Genomic DNA, 25,192 nt, shown 5'->3' on the forward strand with positions numbered 1-25,192 from the left:
TTCCTCCTTCCTTTCTCAACGTTGCCGCTTCCTTCTTGCCTCTGTTGGCCCCCTTCTCTCTCGCATTCAGCTAGGGCACGCCACAGCCCATCGCTGACAAGCACCGCTACCACCTACCTCTAATCACTTTCTCAGCCCTTCGGCGTCCCACCTTCGGATCCTTTGGCAATCCCGTGATTCATGGGTGAATGGTCCATAAGGAAGGAAACGTAAGTTCCTTTCCTTAATATATTTTTTTTCTTTAATTTATTTTCTTCTCAAAAAAAAAGAGATAAAAAATAAATAAAAAAAATTTATGGCTAGATGCTTGAAAGTCTGTAGTTAAAGAGTATCTGATGATAGTGTGTTGGTAAGATTATCATACTCTGTTTGTGAAAATGGCCAATCCAATTACTATGCAAGATCTTGAAAGTCTATTGGATCAGCTTATTACAGTTGTCACTCAATCAGGTGGTTCGTCCTCTTCAAGTGGCTATAAAACTTGATGGCCCAGCGACATATCTGCAATGGGAGAGGAGCACTCATTTACTTATACAAGGACGAGGTTTGAAAGGATATCTTACCGGCACAAAGAGAAAATCTCCTAATAATGAGCAGGATATGGCTCAATGGAGAATGGAGAACTCTGTTGTTCTGGCGTTTCTTCTCAATACCATGATACAGAGTGTGGCCAGAAGTGTGCAACTGTTGGAGACTGCACAGAAAATCTAGGAGATGGTGGCCCAAATGTTCTCACAGAAGCAGAATTCTGCTCAAGCATTTGAGATTCATTTTCAATTGCATCAGCTTCGTCAAGAAAATTTATCTGTCACTGAATATGCCACCGAGTTGAAGCGTCTCTGGTCTGAGGCTGATCATTATAGAACTTTTGTTCTACAATACTCTATCAATGTTGATGGATTTCAGAAATATTTAGACGAAGAACGGATTCAGGACTTTCTATATGGTCTGAATCCAGAATATGAGTATGTCAGAGTTCAGCTTCTCGTTAGAGATATGTTACCTAGTTTGGGTCAAGTCTTCTCTATTGTTTTGAGCGAGAAGACATGGTGACGAGTGACCTCCGACTCCAGTGGCCAAGATAAACTCTGTTCGAATACTGATATCATGTGCTGCTAACTTTAGCTGAAAATTACATTAGTTAGATATGAAGAATGTATTTCTTCATGGAGATCTTAAGGAGGAAGTATACATGCAGATACCATCAGAATTTGAGACCAGAGCAACTACTAAAAAAGTCTGCAAGCTAAAACACTCACTCGATCTATGGCCTTAAACAATCTCCGCAGACTTGGTTTGATCGATTTAGTCGGACTGTGAAAGGAATGGGATATAGATAGAGTAATACAGATGATACTCTGTTCTATAGGTATTTCAAGGGAAAAAAAACTATACTCTTGGTTTAAGTTGATGATATTATAATAACAGGAGATGACCATCATGAGATTAAGCAACTCAAAGAAAAACTGAAGCAAACATTTGAGGTGAAAGATCTGGATCCACTAAGATATTTTCTGGACATAGAAGTTGGACGATCATCCAAAAAAAAATTTTCTGTCACAACGAAAGTATGTCTTAGATTTGCTTTCTGAGACTGGGATGTTGGGGTGTAAGCCTGCTGCTACCTTGATAAATCAGAATCATCGGACAGTGACAGATGGTGGAGCTCCTGTTGATCGAGAAAGGTACCAACGGTTGGTTGGAAGACTGATATATCTTTCACATACGAGATCCGACATAGCCTATGCTGTCAGTGTCATCAGTCAGTACATGCATGATCTACGAGAATCGCACATGGAGAGAGCTTTCAGAGTATTACGCTACTTGAAAGGATGTCCTGGTCATGGTGTGTTGCTCTCACGATATAACACATTCCAGGTAGAAAGATTTACTGATGCAGATTGGGCTGGGTCACTTGATGATAGGCGATCTACCTCTGGATATTGTATGTATGTAGGGGGTAATTTACTTACCTGGAGAAGCAAAAAACAGTCAATGGTGGCTAGATCATCGGAAGAAACTGAATATAGAGCAATGGCTCTAGACATATGTAAACTTCTTTGGATTCAGAAGCTGCTTCAAGAATTTTAACTTCTGAATAAATTTTCTCTTCGGTTGTATTGTAACAGCAAGGCAACAATTGAGATCGTAAGGAATCCGATACAGCATGATCGTACCAAATACATCGAGATTGACCATCATTTTATCAAAGAAAAGATCAATCAGGGCCAGATCTGCATTACCTATATTCGATCTTCTGATCAGGTGGCAGATATTCTGACCAAAGGGTTTAGCTCATCGTCTTTTTCTGGATTGATTGACAAGATGGGGCTTCGAGATATCTTCACTCCATCTTGAGGGAGAGTATTGGAAGGATTAAACCTAATTAGAAAAATATCTAATTAAGGATCCAGGGATATTATTCCTTAGCATATTCTTGTTATTCCTTGTCTATATTTGGATCTACATATCTGTATTTATAGACCCCTTGTATGTACTTTTGAAATATAGAAAAATAAAAAGAAAAACTCTTCCTCCTCTTTTTCATCAAACCTTGTGGTCGAGTTGTGATCCTTTCTAATACTACTATTGCAGCAATGAACCTGATATTGTTTTAGATCAATGCCATGCCATCAATTCTCAAATTGAAGTTTGATGATGACTCTGCTATTGATGTTTTTGGAACTCAACTAATATAAGTACCTATTTAAATAAATTACACTAGCGATGCAATTCAAGAGAGATTAATGTACAAAGAATTATATTCTACATGTTGAGTGATTACATGTTTGCCTTCCATGACTCACGTCACTCACCAAAAGTAGGAACCGAGTTATTATTTAACTTTCTGGTGGTGATGGTAAAATCTGAACTTCAGAGATGTTTGGCGTAAAAGGTTTTGCATAGGTCTTGAGGAAGTTGCCCTCTAATAGATCCTCCTAGACCGGTCTTTGATGTCAGTCTTCTCCAAAATTGTTTCGAAACTAGGGATATTGATGATACTCAAAAACTCGATCACCTGATCCAATTATTTATATAATCAGGTATAAATACAGACTAGTTTTGCGATACATTTGTCAGCTTGAATTTGGATTCTGTATATAAGATCCCGTTTCTTATCAGATCAAACTTGGATTTATTTGGTCAAAACCAAGGACCCAATAGCCCGGATTCCCAAAACAAGCTATATGCATGCGTGCGTGCATGTGTGTGTGTAATTTCTATAAATACACGAATATAAAAAATAGGCTTCATGATTTGTATAAATTCCTTTTCTTAATATTTGGATCTACATCTCTCTGATGCATCCTCCTTTTAACTCTTGTCCGTTGCTATTTTAGTTCCAAATCTCAACCCACGTTTAGATTTTGATCGCATTTCAATCCAATTAAACATAAATAGAAATTTAAATATATTTCAAAAGTAATTTTTTTTTTTTCAGAACCAATCATTCATTTCCCATATCATTCTCCTTTTATATTACAGTCTTCCATAAACTATTTAGTATCGTAGCAAGAGTTCTTTTTGTTTTAGTAGTTGTTAACTGTTGATTGATTGGTCCTCCAACATCATGTACTAAATTGAATCTCAAAAAATTGACATTCAATTATTAATCGAACATGAAGGCGACTTTGGAGCTTATTCATTCAATGAACATGAATTCAATTCAGAACTCAATTTTCTGATTGAGTTTGGATGTGAATACATTATAGATTCAACCCAGATCTGACGGTTTTACAGCCTAGTCACGACTGCTAAGTGCAAATAGATGTCCAATCAATCTAGGCAATGGTGCCATCAAAATAAGGTTAATCTCCAATCGGATGCCAGTTGATGGCCACTGGCCAAAACTCATGAACAAATAATCTTGTACGATATGGAAGTATTCAAGTTCTCCAGAGTTGGCTTTCGCACAAGTCGCTGATTCAACGAGTGAAGATTTCATCAAAGTTGGCCAGCAAAAGTTTGCGGCAGTAGCTTTGCAGTCGTGTCTCTATCACCTTTGCTCTTCACGAGCGTTTGGCTTTTCGTAACAGCTTGGTGCTATAAATGTCAGTAAAGAAGCCTATTTAGTGTAAACCATGGTCTATTGCCCTTCACCTGATATAAGTTGATCTGCAAAGAAAATTTGGCTTTGGCTAGTACCTTGCAACCATCCTTATGTACGTTTTCCATGAGATTATCTGTTAGATCGAAATCTAATATTTTGCAAAAAAATTGAAAATCTAATAATGATTTATGAATTCAGACGCAGCTCTTAAATGTTATGTTACCTTGAGCTTCAAGCAAACCTCTCTCCGTCTAGTAATTGAATTTTTTTATTAGTAGATTTCGGTCCTTTCTAAGTTAAATTCTAATACATTCATAGGCATTAGCTCCTATTATATATATATATATATAATCTGAATATCATGTCATCAGGCTCAACTCCTATAATACCAAATAAAAATCATATTGGGCAGGCACCATAGTAGATCATATGGGATGGGGGCTTATTTATACTATGTTTCCTCTTTCTCTATCTTAAAAAAAAAAATCCAAAAGCCAAATAAGGATAGGACTCCTCTTAACGGAGTTCATTAATCCTATAAGTCAAAAAAATAAAAAGCAAAAATCTCATATACCAAGAAAGAATGTCTATAAAGGGAGACCATCCGTATTCTTTCTTCTTCTTCAAGCCTTTTTCATCTCCGAGTCTTTTTCTTCTTTTACAAATATGAAAATATCATTCTCTTTTCTAACAATCGGATCCAATATAGATAAATCAATATATAATTTCTTAAACATAATATTTTTCAGTATATCGTATATGTCCAATTGATATAAATCTAATAAAATATTCATCCAATGTCTCAATACACATATCTAGATAAATCGATGCGTAGCTTCTAGAACATAATACTCAATAGTATATATGGTACATAGCCAAATATATATACTTGATGACTTACTGATATATAGTGTAGGCTTTTCTTATATACATTCAGCAACAACTCATTACATTTTTATACATAAATTGACACAGATTTTCGAACATGATATTCACTCATACATAGTATATAAATGGATGGCTCAGATGATTGAGTTGACTCTGCATCCGCATGTATGAGGTATTATCCACTTTGATTCTGAGGTATTGTTTGCTTTGGCTTTAACCATCTTTAGACTTCAATGGGCTTTGGCCATTTAGAGTCTTACGATTTTATCCTTTAAAAACTATCTGATCAATACATCAAATGTAACATAAAAAATATTAAAATTTTTCATATTTAAATTATATTATTTTATATTTAATATATTTTTATTTTTTTAAAAAAATAATTAATTATGAGAAATTATCGTAAATCAATAAGCAACGGTACACGTGCAGATGAAGCTTATATTCAAATTTAGATCTATTATATATATGACATATAAAAAATATACTAACATCAGAAATTTATCAAATAAAAAGAAATATTAAAAAAAAAAAGAGCATGAGTATTTATTGAAGATGGGATCTGTGGCTTTTGAAAGAGAGTGTGGGAGAGGAGTTTCATTCAAACGTGTGAAGGGTGCACAGGGATTTAAAAAGAGAAGCATGGCTTAAATGTGGGCCTTCATGTGTGCTGGTAATTTAAATATGAAGGGTCTTCACGTGTGGGCTCACGGGGGTCTTGTGTTGTTTTAAAGGTGGGAAACGAAGGCTTCAAGCGGTCTTTGGAGGCCATGTGAGTGCATGGCTCTTGAGTCTTTCCCAATGGCTCATTGAAAAAAAAAAGAAAAAAGAAAAAAGGCGTGGTTCAGCGTGAATTGTGGGAATGTAACTGGGAGGTTTGGCGAGGTATGGCGCGGGAGCGTGGCTGGCTGGCATAAACGCATGACCTGTACACAGTGAAGAAAAGAACGGCTTATTGAACAATCCTAAAAGCATAAGAGATTGAGATTGAGATTGAGATTGAGATTTATTCAACTATCAAATCCGAGTGGAATTATTTGTTCACAGCACGTGACATAATCTCATATAGGTAAATAATAAAAAAATTTTCTCTCTTAAATGTTAGATTTTTTATGATTTCATGCATGCATAATTTTATAAAAGGAGTACGCAGCAGAATTTTAAAATTTTTCAGATTAAATCTAATTTAATCTAAGCATGCATAAGATCATATCTTCAAATCATAATCATAATCATCATATGTGAGATAAGATTCAGATACAGAAATTAAATAGAAAAAAATAAACATAAAACATACCTGGATCAATCTTCAACGTGAACAAATGATCATTGATGTCTTCGAAAGTTCCTTGTATCAGCACAAGCGTCCAGCCTCTACGGGTATCCACACGAGACTCTGATCTGATCAGAAGCCATTTGATCTCATCGGGATGCTAGCTCCCTTGCAAAGATCGCATCTTGATGGTTGAAAATCTTTCTTTCTCCTAAGACACTCTTGGAGAACAAGAAGATGTAGGAGGATTTTGATCTCTACACAAGAGATCATGAGAAGAACCCTTTCTTCTCTTTTCTTTCTAAAATCCATGCACCAAATCTCTACAATAAAGATGTAATAATTTTATCCAAATTTTGGACAAAAAGAAAAAGAGACATCCATGTCTAAACATGGATAAGAAAGAGAGAAGATGATGTCCTAACAAGCAGCAATTGATTGTGTAATAAAGAAGAGATTAAAACAACCTCACCTTGCACCAAAAACATGCACGCTGTCTCTCTCTTTTTCTCCCTTGGTTTTCCATGGTAAAACCTCTGATTTTTGGGCATTGAAATTTGGTCTCTATCCTTCTTCCACGTCCCAAGGGCTGGTGGTTTAAATAGGCTAATAGGAATTAGAGATCGGGTAGGAAATTAGAGTCCAAAACGCTTAGAACTCTTATCCCTTTGATACCACCCATAATAAACTGATTTGCTCCCAGATTTCTACATGGAAACAAGGGGTTAAAAGCTTCATTCTTACATGCTAAAAGGAGAGGCAAAGTGGCATTAAAAGTGGTTCAAGGTGGGACACAAAATCAGGTTGGCGTGGACCCCTTTGGCGCATGGATAGGGAAGAGTTTAAGATTCATGGGACTCTATCATTAGATGGCTGTTTTAAGCCCAATAAAATATCAATAAATCCTAATCATATTAAGACTTAATTAGACTCAAATAGATGGGAATCCAAATCTGATTTGAAGCCCAATTAATTTAGATCGGATGTCTCCTAATTGGAGGAGGAGTACTAGTCTAATTGGACTCTTTTTTGGTGTTTGAGTCAAACTCAATTTTAATCCTAATCCCATTAGGATTTGGTGCATTATGAAAATGAAAATTCTTAGTCCAATTAGGAATACATATATCCTAATCTAATTAAAAATTGGATCAAACCCAAATCTTAATTCAACTGGGGCTAATAATCCAATCCTTTTCGGGTTATCCTATAACCCTATAGGATTGATCAAATCAAATTCAAAATGAGTCAAATTAAATTCAATCAAATTGGACTTGATACAAGTCCCATTGCTCAATCAAATTGAGCCAATTAGCAATCCCATTGCTAATTAATCCTCCTATAACTCACTAACTCTTTAGTAAGTTACATAATGCAACATTTGCATTGGATCAATTATCAATCAAATTGATAATCAAATCCTGTTACGATTCATAATCATAGTTCAACCATCTGATCAGTCAAAGATCTCTTTTGTGTGTGACCCTATAGGTTCTATTCTGTCTGGTAGTGAGATATATTATGATCTCTATCACAATATCATTGAAACTCTTTTCAATGGGTTGGAACAATTCTAACTCAGCCCATCAAAGATCATTGATCATCAAGATAATCCTTATGAGTCTCACAATCCATCAGTGACACCTAGCAGTATGCAGTAGCAACCTAGCAAAATAAAAGATGAATCTCTAGGTGCAATTAACGCATGATACAGCCTCTCTATCATAAGTTCCGACCAGATGGTGGGCCATGGATAAATCGTCAAACCTCAACATCGGTCATATAATAGATTCAATCAGCTTAAGTCCATATGTGACTCTATGAAAACTCTTTTCCATCAATCACAATACTATGGCCATAGACTTAAGGACTCAACCTCTTAAATCTCATAGGACTACTCTCTTCTGCTAGGATCGATAGATCCCATCTTGATCACACCCCACTCCTACAGTGGACCAACTGTTGTCAACATCCACTACAAGAGCTCATTGAGACTTATGTTAATGTGTCAGTCAAACTCCAACAGCCTCACTGTGAGCAGTAATGTCATCTCAGGTCAAAAGACCAGTCATACAACTACAGTATCGAGAAAGTCACTAATAAGTGAGCAGACATCGATGTGACTTCTCATGTTGGTCACGCTCAGTGCTTGTTGTTCTCTAACAACCACCTGCACTCTCGCTCCAGTATCTCTACGCTGCAGACTCGAGACCCATCTGTCTGAAGGAAGCGATCCGTGCACTGGTCTATCCAGATCAATCACCATTCTCATAATGATCCTATGACCAAGAGCAATTTAAGAATGACACATGTCTCAAATTCTCAACTCTTTGAGAATATGTGTCATCATCTTGTTAATTCCTTGGATGATTCATGGATACATAAACATGAATGGTAATATAACTGTTCAATAAGTACAAAATCATGTCCTAGAGATATGAAATGTGTCAGCTAAGATTGGCTTTTAGGGCATACATCCAACAATCTCCCACTTGCATTAAAGCCAATCTGTAATGTACCATGCTCCATCTTCACAAGACAAGCTATAGTCTTAGGCTAGCTAAGTGACTTATCAGTGGGTCATCCACATCATATATAAAGTTTGCTCTCTGCACCTCTATGTATTTCTATTTGAGGTAGTCGTGTGTTCTGCTGTTCTATGTGCTTGGATATCTGGTGAGATCTAAGCTCCTTAGCAAGGACTATGGTGCCATTGTCCTTTCAGTATAGTGTCACTGCATCTAATGACATGACAACTAATTCTGTAATTAACATTAAAGTCAGAATACATCTTACACATTTACAGTGTACTCAGCTTTCATTGATCGATTATTTGAAATTCTTTCAAGATATCAACATAGAAACACACCCATGATGTAGACATTCTACGATCAATATCAGATATAAAATCTTAATTAATGTATCCTCTCACTTTTAGCTTTGATCCTTCTCCAAATTAAGAATATGTCCTTAGTTCTTCTTAAGAACTTAAGGTTATTTTCACAGCAATCCAACGCTCTCAGCCTGGATACAACAGATATCTACTCATGACAATCATAGTAATAACTATATCAGTTTAAGTACATTATGACATACGACTATGTTCGAGAGAGTAGCAGATCCCTCTTCGAGATTTCTATGCTGAAACCTTTCAGCATCAATTCTCTTGTACTTTATTTGTGAAAACACAAGCATCCAATTGTATCTATCACTATAGATCTTTAGGACGCCTGCATTATGTCTTTCATGGATAAATCTATATTCAATCATATTTTAACTGATGTCAGTTTTGGATACTCCCACTGATCCTTTTGAAATTCATAATTCCTCTTTTCTGATCAAACAATTTGATCATATCATCGAAATGACAATTTTAACTCCAAGGGTATTACAGACTTTGTGATCACCTATTACAAGAAGTGAAATCCATAGGCTATTCCATACAAGAAATCTTTAGAAGATCTCTTCTTAGGAAAGCTATTTCACATCCCTTTTTTAGAGTCGATGTCTTATATCGTCTCGTTGTAGGTCTCGAGATCATCTCTATGTTCCTTATCTCCCATGAGAAACAACTTTCTCTACATCCTCTGCTAAGCATACCCGAGTATCTTTCAAGAGGATTGGAGATCCTACTGTGTATAAGGTGGAGGAGGAATATACATCTACTGGCTCATGATGATTAGGTTCTTAAGGTCCCAAGGCTCGTTGCTCTTCAGAGACACTCTCTTTGAGCTTAACTTTCCTCCCACTGCTTCATCTTGGTCAAATAATTTTTTTAAAAAGATAGCATGTCGGGTCACAATCACATTGTGATCCTTTCAAAAGGTAGTATCCCGAACTCTTTTTAAGATGAGCTTTATAGACATATCCTCTAATATATCTAAGTACTATGCTAAACACAGGCTGAACATCCTTGAATCTCAGAATAATCAAGATTTAGTTCTCACCATGCCATATCTCATACGGTGATGCAAGAACAGATTTAGAGAGAACCCAATTCCATAGAAATAAAGCATGTTCTTAAAGAAACATAAATCAGTAAAATTTATTATGGACCAGACTATATCTCATATAGTCCCTAAACTCTTCTTATCTCATTGAGCTGAGATATATTAAGAGTAGTCCAATATAAAATTATGTCATTTTATGAGATAACTGATAAATTTTTTTATTGGTATTGCATCTTCGATCTGATCGAAGTACCTTTAGAAATTTTTTGATTTGCTTCTCTACTCGCATCTAAATTCTTTGAACCTTTCAAAAATTTCAGATTTTGTATCTCATATACAAAGTAGTGACAACTACTTGGTTAGTACATCATATGGGCTACACACATCAAATATGTACAAGGATAAGTATCTCGGTGATCTTTTTCTTCTTGTTCCACAAGAGTAGCTTGATCATAATTCTTTAAAGAGATGATACACAAACTAGATTTGACTCAACAGTCCCCAAGCCTATATTTCTCCAGTTTGTTAATCGTTTCTTCTCTAATACGATTTAGCCTAAGATTCCACATATACTTTGAGATTATCTGAATTCTGGATCTCTCAGATCCAATAGCATTCACTGCTTGCTCAATTAAGTTCATATATACATTACCATGCAGATGATAGAGACCGTCTCTAAGAACTAAATCCAAATGATGATTGTAAAGGATAGATATCTATGGCCACAACAGCAACTGTTGCCCTATAGCCAATTTCAAGAGTTACTTCCTCAGCCCTCTACCTTTCCATCGACTCTACACTAGAGTCCACAGCTCAATTGGGGAAAGAAAAAATCGTAAGGATAACATTGAGCAATCTTGATATGCCTACTCTAGGCGTGTCTTTGTTTCTTTAGGCTCTTCAGGTATTTTTCTCTGAACTCTTTCAAGGTTTCTTTGTTACAATACTTTGATCAATTCAGATAAGATGCCATGATAGTCTTTTATATGATAGCTTACCAGAAACTATCCATATAAACTAATTAGGGATCACAGGATCAAATCCATAAGCAATTCTTTGTGCATGATCATGTCGAACCTTTTGAGCTTCTTAATGTCCTTGATCATTATCAAATAACGATCATAGACTGACTGTCCAACATGCATCACATGCACTGTGCAACTCTGATCATCTCACAATACTTATAGATGAATCAACATATCGTTGGCAGTGAACATGTGCTCATAAATAGCACCTATCTTAATTGTCATTGTCCACCACTCATGAAGTATAGCTCGTTGACTATGGGTTAGACGGATTGATAACAATAGAATAATCTAGTAGAGTACATTGCTTAATTTTTTAATATTAAGAATAATTCTTAAGTTTATGGGCCAGTCTATGTACTCAATTTCAGTTAATTAGTTGATATCTAGGATTTGAGTTAAAAGATTGAAAGCTGACACAATGAACAGCAGAGAGCAAAGATTCTAATTGGATGTTTGTACTTATTATTATGATTTGCACTAAAAATTTTTAGATGCAAAAAGAGACTCACTATTTTATCATTTCTCCCATACTCTCCAAGTGGAGAAATAAAAATTCTGACGTGATAATTGGATTTCTAGTAGGTGCTGCGGTCCCACCGATGTCGTGCACCTCACCTAATAGTTATTGGTAACATGAATAAACACCGATGCGTGGATAACTCTTTGTCCAGATACTTCTCTAAGTATGTTACAGCCACTTGGTCTCTAAGTCATATGGGCTCACCTAACAGTTATTGCCTACACTCCTTAGTTAAGCCAGACCCACCATTCACAAGCAGGTGCAAAGCCGTCATTGGGTCCCTCACCTAACAGTTATTAGGCCCAACCCCATCTTTATCTCACAGTAACTCTTTGCTAATAGAGTGGTTGCGTATTTTCGATGCAACTGAACCACTGTAACCAGCCGAGAACAATCAACGCCAGTAGCACACCCACACATCTACAACGATGGAAGATCTTGGACTTAATATTTTGCAGAGAAATTTGAGTTTAGGTCTCGTCTAATCAGCCATCACATAACTGATATAATTGACATGGGCTTAATCAAACCACCAAGCAACCATAATTAATACTCAATCTTTCAAATTGGCCAGGTAAGTGAAGATTGGTGGGGTCCCCCGTTGCTTTTCTTACACACCAATAAATTGGCCAGATAAGTAAACGGAATCAATTAAATAATCACCTTTTAATTACTTGTCTTAGACACCAATTGGATAATTGATCCGAATAGGTCAGTTTAGGTGAATCAGACTCGAGCCCCAGAGCCGAGTTAGGTCCTTAGGTTAATTGATTCTAAATATGGATGTCAATCGATTCGATTAACAACAATTGAAAGATCTTAGGCTCTATTGATCTCATCTTAATCAACACTTGACTCAGTTTGATCAATTGCTAAATCGATTTAGACCCAATATGATCAAATCAAAAATCTTTTTATGTAATCCAATTACAGGACCTAACTTAATCTACCCATGACCAATCCCTCATACACAAATACTAATTTCAGATCTTAAATCAAAATTTTTAGATCTAAATTTTTTATATAAAGAGTAAATTTTGATCTCGAAATAATTTCAGATCATGCATACAAATATATATCATTATAAATAAGTTCAGGTCATAGAAACAAATTTCAGCCCTAAACATACTTTCATATATCATATATATGAATCAAAACATATCTCGAAACTCTTTTTAGATCTAAATAATAAAACATATATCACATATATATTGAAAAAATTATATCTAAAAATTTAAATTAATTTAAAATTTTAACATCGTTCTAGGACAACCATTCAGTATAACAAGTTATACCAGGGCAACCTTATGTCAGAACGACATCAAAACCTTTCAGATCTAAAATTTTTGTTTACAGATTTCAAATCTAAATCTAAATCTCATGCATATGATGTGGCTCTGATATCATTGTTGAATTTTTTATGGTTTTATGCATGCATGATTTTACAAAAGAAGTACGCAGCAGAATTTTAAAATTTTTCAGATTAAATCTAATTTAATCTAAGCATGCATAAGATCATATCTTCAAACCATAATCAGAATCATCATTTGTGAGATAAGATTCAGATACAGAAATCAAGTAGAAAAAAATAAACATAAAACATACTTGAACATAAATCAATCTTCAACGCGAATAGATGATCATGGATGTCTTCGAAGGTTCCTTATAGCCGCATAAGCGTCCGACCTCTATGGGTATCCACACGAGATTCTGATCTGATCAGAAGCCTTTTGATCTCACCTGGATACCAGCTCCCTTGTAGAGATCACATCTTGATGGTTAAAAATCTTCTTTTCTCCTAAGACACTCTTGGAGAACAAGAAGATATAGGAGGATTTTGATTTCTACGCTAGAGATCATGAGAAGAACCATTTCCTCTCTTTTCTTCCTAAAATTCATGCACCAAATCTCTACAATAGAGATATAATAATTTTGTCTAACTTTTGGATAAAAAATAGAGGAGACATCTATGTCTAAACATGGACAAGAGGGAGAGAAGATGTCCTAACAAGCAACAATTGGTTGTGTAATAAAGAAGAGATTAAAACAACCTCACCTTGCACCAAAAACATGCATGCCGTCCCTCCCTTATTCTCCCTTGATTTTCCATGATAAAACCTTTGATTTTGGGCATTGAAATCTGGTCTCTATCCTTCTTCCACGTCCCAAAGGCTGGTGGTTTAAATAGGCTAAGAGGAATTAGAGATCGGGTAGGAAATTAGAGTCCAAAATGCTTAAGACTCTTATCCCTTTGATGCGGCCCATAATAAACTGATTTGCTCCTAGATTTTTGCACGGAAACTAGGGGTTAAAAGCTTCTCTCTTACACGCTAAAAGGAGAGGCAAAGTGGCATTAAAAGTGGTTCAAGGTGGGGCACAAAATTAGGTTGGCGTGGACCCCTTTGGTGCATGGATAGAGAAAAGTTTAAGATTCATGGGACTCTATTATTAGATGGCTGTTTCAATCCCAATAAAACGTGAATAAATCCTAATCATATTAGGACTTAATTAGACTCAAATAGATGGAAATCCAAATCTGATTTGGAGTCCAATTAATTTAGATTGGATGTCTCCTCATTGGAGGAGGATTCCTAGTCCAATTAGACTCTTTCTTGGTGCTTGAGTCAAACTCAATTTTAATCCTAATCTCATTAGGATTTGGTGCAGCATGAAAATAAAGATTTCTAATCCAATTAGAAATATATATATCCTAATCTAATTAGGAATTGGGTCAAACTCAAATCCTAATTCAACTGGGGCTACTAATCCAATCCTTTTGGGATTATCCTATAACCCTATAGGATTGATCAAATCAAATCCAAAATGAGTCAAATTAAATTCAATCAAATTAGACTTGATACAAGCCCCATTACTCAATCAAAATGAGCCAATTAGCAATCCTATTGCTAATTAATCCTCTTATAACTCACTAACTCTTTAGTAAGTTAAATAATGCAACATTTGTATTGGATCAATTATCAATCAAATTGATAATCAAATTCTGTTGCGGTTTATAATCGTAGTTCAACCATCTGATCAGTCAAAGATCTTTTTTGTGTGTGACCCCATAGGTTCTATTCTGTCTGGTAGTGAGATATATTGTGATCTCTATCACAATATCATTGAAACTCTTTTCAATGGGTTGGAACAATTCTAACTCAGCCCACCAAGCATCATTGATCATCAAGATAATCCTCATGAGTCTCACAATCAACCAGTGATACCTAGCAGTATATAGAGGCAATCCAGCAGAATAAAAGATGAACCTCTAGGTGCAGTTAACGCATGATACGGTCCCTCTATCGTGAGTCTCGACCAGATGGCAGGTCATGGATAAATCGTCAAATCTCAACATCGATCATATGATAGATTCAATCAGCTTAAGTCCATATGTGACTCTATGAAAACTCTTTTTCATCAATCACAATGCTATGGCCATAGACTTAAGGACTCAGCCTCTTAAATTTCATAGAACTACTTTCTTCTGCTAAGATCGATAGATCCCATCTTGATCACATTCCACTTCTACAATGGACCAACTATCGCCAACATCCACTACAAGGGCTCATTGAGATCCATATTGATGTGTCAGTCAAACTTCAGCAGTCTCACTGCGAGTAGTAGTGTCATCTCAGATCAAAGGACCGGTCATACAACTGCAGTATAGAGAAAGTAACTAACGAGTGAGCAGACATTCATATGACTTCTCATATTGGTCACGCTCAGTGCTAGTTATTCTCTAACAACCACCTGCACTCTCATTCCAGTATCTCTACACTACAGACTTGAGACCCATTTGCTTGAAGAAAGTGATCCGTGCACTGATATATCCGGATCAATCACCATCCCCATGATGATCCTATGATCAAGAGTAATTTAGGAATTAATCATCAATGACACATGTCTTAAATTCTCAACTTTTTGAGAATATATGTCATCATCTTGTTAATTTTTTGGATGATTCATGGACACATAAACATGAATGGTAATATAACTGTCCAATAAGTACAAAATCATATCCTAGAGATATGAAATGTGTCAGTCAAGATTGGCTTCTAGGACATACATCCAACACTAAATCCTATAAAAAGGACCTCAGACTACAAGAGAAAAGCATCCAAAAGTGAAAGAGGCATAGAGAGGGGGTAGCAAGCATAGCTTTGGGTTGCAGAGAAGGCTTCTAAAAAGGAGATGCTTAAAAGTTGAGCTTTATTTCTACGCTATCTCCACGTCTATACCATCTCAAAGTTCAGATCCAAAGAGGAAGAAGAAGAGAAGTCAGTTCGCTCCACGGAGTACGAAGGAAGAAGGAAATGTCATCAACCATCTTCCGACGAGGCTGCGCCAATTGACTTCGGAGTCTTTGTTATAGTTTTATTTTTATTTTATTATTCTTTTAAATTTTTTGTAATTAAATTTTAATTTTAATTAATGCAAAATTTATTTCTTATATTTTAAATTTCTGTCTTTTATTTTTATTGTTAGTATCAATTTATTTTATGTACTTTAAATTTCTGTTATTTATTTTTATTGTAAGTAGAAGCTGGGATCTAAATAGTAGATCTTAGAATCGGATTTATTTTTTGCACTTTTAATTTCTATTTTCTGACTTAAATTACTTTTTTTAAAATTTTATTTTTTTATAAAATTAAAGATTTCAAATCAAAATCTTGTCTTCTCTGTGGATTCGATCCGACTTGCTACTTTCTACGTATTTTTAATTTTTATTGAAGTCAGAATTAAATTTGATAAGCATGGTGTCTTAACGACAATATCGCGATCCTATCAGTACTTCACATGGAAAAGAAGATTTCATTCCATATAAGTCATACTCCCTTCTGACTCACAATCGATGTGGGACTAAAGATACCATCCCCCCACAACAGATACATAACTAAAAGAATATTTATCTAATATCCCAATACACACCTCTAGATAAATTGATATACAGTTTATAGAATACATCACTCATCAATATATAGTATATGATCAGGTGATATATGCTTGATGGTTTATTAATACATACTGTAAATTTTTTTGATATACACTCAGTAATGATCAAATAGATACCTATATGTAAATCAATACATAGTTTCTAAAACATGATATTCGTCGATACATAATATATGGACAATTAATATACATCTAGCAATATATTCATTCAACATCTCAATGTATATCTTTTGATAAATCAATATACAATTTCTAGAATATGATATTGACTAATATATAGTGTATGATCAAATGATATACACCGATGGTTTGCGATAAATATTATAGACTTTTTTAATACACACCCAGTAATAATCCAATATATATCGATAAGTAAATTAATATATAACTTTTTAAATATGACGTTCACCAATACACAATATATAATCAGTTAATACATATCTAGCAAAATATTCATCCAATATCTCAATACACATCTCTAGATAAATTGATACATAATTTTCAGAATATGGCAGTCACCAATACGCAATACATAGCCAAATGATGCACAGCAAATGATTTATTAATACATATTATAAATTTTTATATGTATTAGTTAATTTATTATTAAAAAAGGGATTGATGCTTTCATGTTTGTAGGAGAAGAAAATGACTCGAGGATAAAAAAGACTTGAGAAAAAAGAAAGGATATAGACTGCCCTCTTCATAGATATTCTTTCTTGGCCCGTAAAGTTTTTTTTTTTTTTTTTAAACTTCTATGGGATTAACCAACTCCATTATAGTAGGATAAATTCTATCCTTATTTGATTTTGAATTTCTTATTTAATATGAAAGAAAGAGGAAACATGGCATAAAAAGAGCCCATATGGTGCCCGCCCCATATGATCTTTGTTTTATAATATCCTAGACATGCAATTTACAAAGACATGGACTTTTCCAAATTGAAAACTTTAATTAATCAAAAATATATTAAAAAAAGATAATTATAAACTAATATTCATATTGAAAAGTTATTACAAACTAGTATTCTGAGTATTTGCAAATGACATGCCTTCTCCAAAAAAAATAAAAACAGCAGGATTTTTTATATCTTTTTTGGTGGACGGTAAGTGAGAAACACTAGATTTGCATCCATTCGAGAAAGATAGGTTCACACGGCCTTCATGACATTCGGATGGAACAAGTCATAAACATCGTTACGTAAGGTTCGCCCTGGTGAAGCTGACAAGTAGTTGGATTTGCAGCAAACGAAAAAGACCATGCACGTGTTCGCTGGACCCGTCCTTTTTCTGATTAGGCAAACCAATGCCCATCCCTCTCAGCCTACTCTTGCCCTTGCCCACCTGAATACGCTGAACAGGGCAAGAGAGAGCCAAGTCTGCATCAGCTTCTCTCACCTGGATACCTTATTTCACATGTTCCCTGAGAAATTTCAGCTAACTCCAACGAAGGCCTCCGTCCAAACTATTCCAATGCAAGCTGTCATTGCGTTTTGCACAGTTCCCACCTGTTGCTTAACACCATTCTCTTTTGGAGAACACTAGTTGTTAATATCTCACTCCAAAAATAATGTATGAAGAAGAGTATGCACAATAAGAGGGACTGCATTTTCCCTTGAACACTATCTTTTTTGCTCGAACTCTCCCAAGGATTTTGTGTTACGCTTACATGTAGTAAGGATAGGTTCATGATGCAAAAGAACTCTTTGATACTGGACATAATCTGAAATGTGACCTCAATTCCAATTCAGAAGCCAACAACTTCTTTCATGACACACGTCTGCGTGACAACCACTCGACTGTGCTGGTATAGTATGTATAACGCAATTGAGTCGAACCAAATTGAACAGTTTCTTTCCCGTAACTGTGGTTCAAGCATTGTAAATTGCAAGCACATCGAGCCTCAGAAAACATTGGGATATGCTGATAGGATATGTATCATACAATTAGTTCGAACTAAATTAGATAAGTTTTGTTGTTTCTTATCAGTAGTTAAAGTAATTGTAAACCTCATTATATGAGCTAATGGAGCATTATTAAATACAAGAAGGTGACTCCCTCTTTCTCTCTCTCTCTCTCCCCCTCTGGTGATAGGAAACTAACATATGATGGATTAGTATTCGTTCCTTTCATGATTAGATGGCATCAAAGGAATCTGATCCATCAGATAAATGATTCAGAATACCTACATATGAGCTGAGTTACATTTCATAAGAACAAGGTCTTGCTTGTGGAATGTGCTTAAATATAAATATGGAACCACCACCTCTATATGCATATCATATGGGAATTTTTGTTGCGAACATGGATGATCTACATTTACTATGCAAAGCATTTGCATTCAACATCTGAAAGCCACGTTCTCTGATCAGAAACCCGCATGATATGATGTACTTGTGTATAATAAACAAAATGTAACAGATTTCGGACTTCATCAAAAATAAGAATGGAATCAGAAATATTGCAGAACATTTATTTATATGCAAACATATCGACAGAAGATAATATGCTTGTATAATAAAAATATTAAGAACTTAACAAGTATCAGTTAGTTGTATCAGTCACCAGAGTACAGAAAAAAAAAAACAATGCCGATATCTCTTACCCCTCGTCAGCATCCACGTCCATGGCCATACATGGGTATCGTAGCCTGGCAACTTCATGTGCATTCCACAAAGAACAACTGAGCTCACCAGGGTAAAATTGTTGTTATTATTATTATTATTATTATTATTATCATCAAGGCAAGTGGATAGAAAGAACAAGCTGGACGGATGCTGCTTCACACCTATACAACTAGTTCTTAACAGGTTTACATAATCTTAGCATCCATAGTTAATGTAGAGTGGCATGTCAGTTTCCCTTGTGGTGCCGAGAGAATCCACACGTTAAGAGCTAGGCCACCCTCCATTATTACACCGTGATATAATGGCGGCGGCTATTAACAAAAACTCTGTTATCACACACATTCATCTCTGTCCATCTCTACCGACAACTTCTTTACTCAAAACAAGAATTGTCAAACCAAAAGGAGCAAAAAGCCAGAGATGATAAGAGAAAGTAAAAACACAAGAAGTGAATGGACGACACAAAGTGGACAATGGAGTACCAAATCTCTTTCAACTTTAGATGAGACTGAATTCATTCAAATATACATATGATGGGTACATAAGTATAATTGGACTTGAAAGCGAGAACAATACTCCCTCAACTTTTAGAAATAAATACTAGAATCCAACATTTTCACTCTTTGTTTACAAGTAGATTGGGGCTAAATCTCAACAGCAAGCTGCACTCAAGCAAGATTTAGAGTAGTTCGTATCAAACATCAAATTTAAGGAAGAATATCTGTGTAACAGAAGGCCTTCGCAAAGGAGAAAGAGACAACAAAAATCCTATCCAGATTTTGAAATGATTAAGCTCTTATTGTGTAGAAGCTGCTATCCACCCTCGCCCCTTGCAAAGGTGAAGACCAAGAATTCAATAAGGAATATCTTAATTAAATAAATTCTCTAAATTCACAGCTGTCAATGCCAACAAGTGTGTTTTCCATAGAAAGGAAGCTCGGATGACCAAGAATAACTGGGATTTGCTTCTCTTTTTCCTTCACTCATCAGCTAATCTGCTCCCCAATCAGATCAAGACCCACAAGAAGAAACGACACACCTTGGAAGAGGAGAAAGTAGAAGTGAATTCCTTGGGCGGATAGAAGACTTCTGACTGCACCTGTAAGGAGTAAAAGAGCAAGAGCCAATTCCTTCTTGTATATTTTATTGGCCCTTTTTACAGGATGGAGAAATTCTTTTTGTTGTTCCTTCAACTTGTTCAGCTCCATGAGTTCGCTGTCTGAAACCCCTCTAAGAAGCTGTGGATGGTTCGCAGGCTTTGATTCCATCTCTGCTGCTGCTAATAGATCAGACTCTGATGACCTACCTGCTTTTTTAGTAACGACCCACTCATACGAACTCCCCAGTTTGAATAATCCAGAGACCATAGCATTAAACTTGGTAACCGACATGGTGTTCTCGAAAAGAAGGTAAGGAACAATGAAGGGGAAGGATCTTGGGGCCGGCAGAACGTTGAGGACGGACATTATGACAGGCACATAACAGATCACCCAGACAGGTAGCTCAGCTTCAGGCACAAACATGGTTAAGGGTAGAATTACACAAAACAATGTGAATGAATAGAATGGAAGGATTAGCTTCCTCAGGAGGAAAAAGAGCAGTATTAAGTTTGCCTTCTTCCATATGGATATCTGCAATACAACATTTGATGGTTGCCTGAGAATTTTTCATGGCCAGACAAACACAAAATTCATAATTATCGGAAGATGACAAACCTTGGAAGTTATAATTGCTGGAAGACACAATCGAAATAGGTGCATTGGGCCAGAATGCCATCGATGTTGTTGCTTCCGGTAAGCCTCATAAGACTCGGGAAGTTCACAGGGCACCTGGCCAAAAGGGATTCACCCAAAGGATTAACAAAAATGTCCTAAAGGAAACAGCAAACAACTCAAAGTGTGTCAGAGATCATATAAGCACCTTGACATCATTGAGGAAGATGAATTTCCAACCATTGAGATGGGCACGAACTGCAATATCCATATCCTCCACAGTTGTTCTCTCAAGCCAACCCCCAGAGTCCTCTAATGCTTTGATTCTCCAAACACCAGCAGTACCATTAAAACCGAAGAAGTTTAAGAAAACACCATTTACCTGCTGTTCCACCTCAAAATGAAAGCAGAGGTTGATGTTTTGGAGACGGGTTAACAGGTTCTCATCCTTATTTACAAAACTCCACCGTGCCTGAACTAACCCGAGTTCTGGATTTCCCTACATCAAAAAAGATCAGAAAGTTCATGCATTGAAGAAGATTCATGTCTTAGAAAAAGAAGAAGAAGAAGAAGAAGAAGAAGAAGAAGAAGAAGATTCATGTTGCTTGTGTAACAAAAGTGTATTTTCTGTAGTTCAACTGGATAATATATATACCTTAAAATGTGGAATTGTTTGTTTAAGAAAATCAGGATTAGGCTGGAAGTCAGCATCAAATATAGCAACAAATTCATAATCCTTGACATGGTCACAGCTCATGGCAGACTTGAGATTCCCCGCCTTGTAACCAGTCCGGACCAAGCGATGCCGATAGACAATGTTGACACCGCGTTGGCTCCATTTGGACACCTCTGCTTTGATTAAGATCTTGATAGTCTGATCATCCGAGTCATCCAGAACTTGAATTAATAAACGGTCTCTGGGCCAATCAATCTGGCAGACAGCTGAAATGGATTGCTCATATACCTAGCATAAATCGAAATTAAAATATAAGAAGTTGTTCTTCCTAGTTACACCATCAGAAACTGTATCAGCGGCAAACATATTTCAAATTGCATCCTTGCCAAATTATGGTCAAGAGACGTCAAATTATGGACAGAACTCTTGTAATCATATATATCATCTCCAAATTCTTTTGTTGAACAGAGAGAACTACATATACAGATATTCAGGTGAAGAAATAAAAAAAAAAAAAAGAAAAGGAAAAAAGAACGCGCGCGCGCACACACGCACGCACGCACGCACAAAAAAAAAAAAAAAAATGAAGAAGAAGATAGAATGCCATCATAATGTAGCCGAGTTTGCTTACCTCCCTCTCATTGCACATTGGAATCTGGACCAGAACCATGGGGAACTCAAAATTTGAACACTCCACATCATCAGATTTGAGGGGATCACCTGCAATCCTTGGTTTGATCTTCTTGAATTTGATCCAAAAGCACCCGAAGCACAAGATCATCCTATCAGCCGACTGTATAATGAAGAGAATCACACAGAAGTTTGACAGGGCCTGAATTGGGTAGGCGATGTAGTCAGCTCTGAAAGAAAGCCATGAGAGATAGGCAGAATGCATCCACCCCCGGATCTCGGTGGTCTCCGGTATGTGCAAGTTCTCTGGTAGGTGCAAACTGGGCTTCTGAAAGTGCCAGCCATTCCAATAGGCAATCATCTCGAATGCAAGCATCAGCAGTGACAGCGCCAAAACGCCCCTGAGGAACCTGAACAGTAGCTTGCCTTTCCCGAGCTTATCGCTTTCCACCGCAACTCCCTGCTGAGAGATCAATCGCTTCTTGATGGCCCCAAGCAGCGCCCAGAGCCCGGCCGCCAACCAAGCAACACATCCTACAGCTCGGTGGGCCTTGAGGAGCAGCACCCATGTGAACTGCTTTGCATTCTTCCCCCGGCCCTTGTCCATGGACTGGAAGGCGGCGGCCTCAGGGCCATCAATCTCGACTACCGAGTAGTTGGGGTTTTCCATGGTCACGACCACCGGAGTGCCATTCCGCGCCTCCTTCGCCCACCATTGAGCAAGACCAAAGCTTGGAGGAGCCATCCTTCCCCTCTTTCAGCAAGCAAAACTCTTGAAATCCTCACGATGCTCCTGAATCATCCACAACCCAGACACCAAAATCACAACTTTCCTCGATCACCGGCATAAAAATCAAATCTTTCTGCTAGAAATCCACCCTGCAGGCCCCATGCAGCAAGCGAAGAGCAAGGAGAGAACAAAAGGACCGAGGGTTAGGGTTTTGTTGCTCCTCTGTCCTCCAGAGTTCCACAAGGCAGCAAGGTGGGGAAAGGTATCTGCAGTTGTAAAGCTCCAAACCATATGGGCATTATTCAATAGGGACTTGGCACACAAATCTTCCAAGCTTTTTCTTCAACTTTTCCAGATCTTACCATGGGTTGAATGTGAAGTTTTCCCCTGTGCAAAGGCAACCAAACAAACAGCATATAACCAAACTCAAGGAAAGAGAAACAAAATCCAGACAAAAACTCAAGTAATGGTGAGTAAAGCGGACAAAAGTGGTAATAAAAATAAAAAAAGACAACATAAAACCCACCTCAGGGCTTTGATCAAACAAGAACAACATGAGTTAAATAGCAAGCAAAGCATATATAAATGAAACTAAGAAACAGGAATCTGAACTAATTAAGCTAATGGGAGATAGGGTAATTGAGGCAACTTCACAAGCAAAATGGAGGCACCTGGGCCATCTCTTTCTGCTTCAGATCCAATGACAGAATGGCAGAAGACATACCGCTGTTCCAGCGGCTTTCTACGCACATAAATGTAGGGGGGGGAAGAAACGGTGGGCAGACCGAGGTGATTTAGTACCAATTTATAGTTTATTTTTGAGAATAAATTATTAACTCGTTGCGCGTCTATATTTGTTTTGGTATGTTTCCTAACTTTATGACATGTGGGAGAATTATTCATATCAAAGGATCGATTTCAATTAATTGCTATATATATATCACACACACATATACATATGCATACTTACAGACATATATATATATATATACATATATATATATATATATATATATACACACACATGCATACATACATATACATATGTATGTATGCATGCATGCATGCATGTATGTATATATATATATATATATATATATATTTATGTATGTATTCATGCATGTATGTATGTATATATTTATTTGTATGTACATACATGCATGCACGTGTATGTGCATGTATACTTTTATTATGAGAGCCAAAAGGTCTATATCTAATAATGCCTAAATTTTTGGAAACTATGAAAACAGTATCTTCCGTCATAGAACTGATGAACACCCTTTCAATAAAATGATCAGCCTTCTCTTGTATATATTTATCATTTGTTTTATTAAAAATATAATAAGATCATAAAATAATAAAAATGTGTAATAAAGATGGACAATGGATTGGGATCGAAGGCTTAGCTTTGGTAAGCAATGGATCGATGAACTATATTTTTCTTTTCCCATGTTCTTCTAGTAAAGTTTTTTCTAGTGTCATGAATCTCCAATAATTCCATTTACTAAAAATGAATTTCTTCAATGAAATGAAAAATCTACCATTTATGGTATAAGTAAAGGTTTTTGACATAACATGGCATGTGAGTGTGCATATATGGTTAAGTTGTGCTGTACACTTTGAGATGTAGTAGTCTTGATATTAATTATCATCATTTACCATCCTACTTCAAGTATGTAGATTTATAAATTTTCAAGGAAAAATAAAATACCATTTCAATATTGTTTTAGAAAATACCTTGACCCTTTAATGTATGACTAATAAATATGGAGTTTGATTGGATACTTCTATCAGCATTTGGCTCATATTATATATATAGGAATATGTATAGATTGAAAAGCAATAAACTTTAATTCTTAGATCATAGAAAAACAGTCTCATATTATTTTAGCTGACTATTTTAATGTCTACTTTGATGTATAGTTTGGAGACCACTAAGATTCTTGACTTTTGATTTCTAGTAATTTTAGTGGTATAGATCGCGATCAATGATGTAATATTTTTTTTTTGATTTAATTGTTCACTATTTACTTTAGACAATTGAGAGAGTAGATATACTTTCATCTTAAGAAAAATAAAGTCCATCCCACATATATCTTTGTATTATTATATTTTTTAAGATCGGAAGGGGCTACTATCCACTTTCTACTCTAAGACC

The 25,192-nt window shown here is 36.1% G+C and overlaps 1 protein-coding gene and 1 long non-coding RNA gene across 7 annotated transcripts; both read right to left on the reverse strand.

Annotated features, from left to right (window-relative positions):
• Nucleotides 1–1,414: 1,414 nt before the first annotated feature.
• Nucleotides 1,415–13,905, reverse strand: LOC109505519 (uncharacterized). Of its 6 annotated transcripts, none has more exons than XR_012135146.1 (4): nt 13,759–13,905; nt 13,313–13,442; nt 6,237–6,535; nt 1,415–5,865 (listed from the first exon to the last, which is right to left on the reverse strand). It is a non-coding gene; the product is annotated as an uncharacterized lncRNA (long non-coding RNA). The 6 variants fall into 6 exon arrangements; XR_012135143.1 differs by lacking the exon at nt 13,313–13,442 and adding an exon at nt 6,685–6,919 and having other exon boundaries at nt 1,416–5,865; nt 13,764–13,903; XR_012135145.1 differs by lacking the exon at nt 13,759–13,905 and having other exon boundaries at nt 13,313–13,752.
• A 6,007-nt stretch (nt 13,906–19,912) lies between these two features.
• LOC105039232 (probable xyloglucan glycosyltransferase 5) lies at nt 19,913–23,418 on the reverse strand. The gene is made up of 5 exons (XM_019847661.3): nt 22,306–23,418; nt 21,654–21,962; nt 21,207–21,497; nt 21,002–21,115; nt 19,913–20,917 (listed from the first exon to the last, which is right to left on the reverse strand). The coding sequence occupies exons 1-5, from the start codon at nt 23,047–23,049 to the stop codon at nt 20,273–20,275; spliced, it is 2,103 nt and encodes a 700-aa protein (XP_019703220.1). The 5' UTR covers nt 23,050–23,418; the 3' UTR covers nt 19,913–20,272.
• Nucleotides 23,419–25,192: the final 1,774 nt, after the last annotated feature.

This window comes from Elaeis guineensis, chromosome 1 (assembly GCF_000442705.2).
Source record: "Elaeis guineensis isolate ETL-2024a chromosome 1, EG11, whole genome shotgun sequence".
NCBI lineage: Eukaryota > Viridiplantae > Streptophyta > Magnoliopsida > Arecales > Arecaceae > Elaeis > Elaeis guineensis.

What these genes read in the sequence shown, in the direction of transcription:
- LOC105039232 (XM_019847661.3), bottom strand. Translation starts at nt 23,049, where the DNA reads ATGGCTCCTCCAAGCTTTGGTCTTGCTCAATGGTGGGCGAAGGAGGCG. An exon ending in CAATGTGCAATGAGAGGGAG is followed by an intron (nt 21,963 to 22,305) that starts GTAAGCAAACTC and finishes GATTTATGCTAG; the next exon opens with GTATATGAGCAATCCATTTC. An exon ending in TCTTCCTCAATGATGTCAAG is followed by an intron (nt 21,116 to 21,206) that starts GTGCTTATATGA and finishes CCTTTTGGCCAG; the next exon opens with GTGCCCTGTGAACTTCCCGA.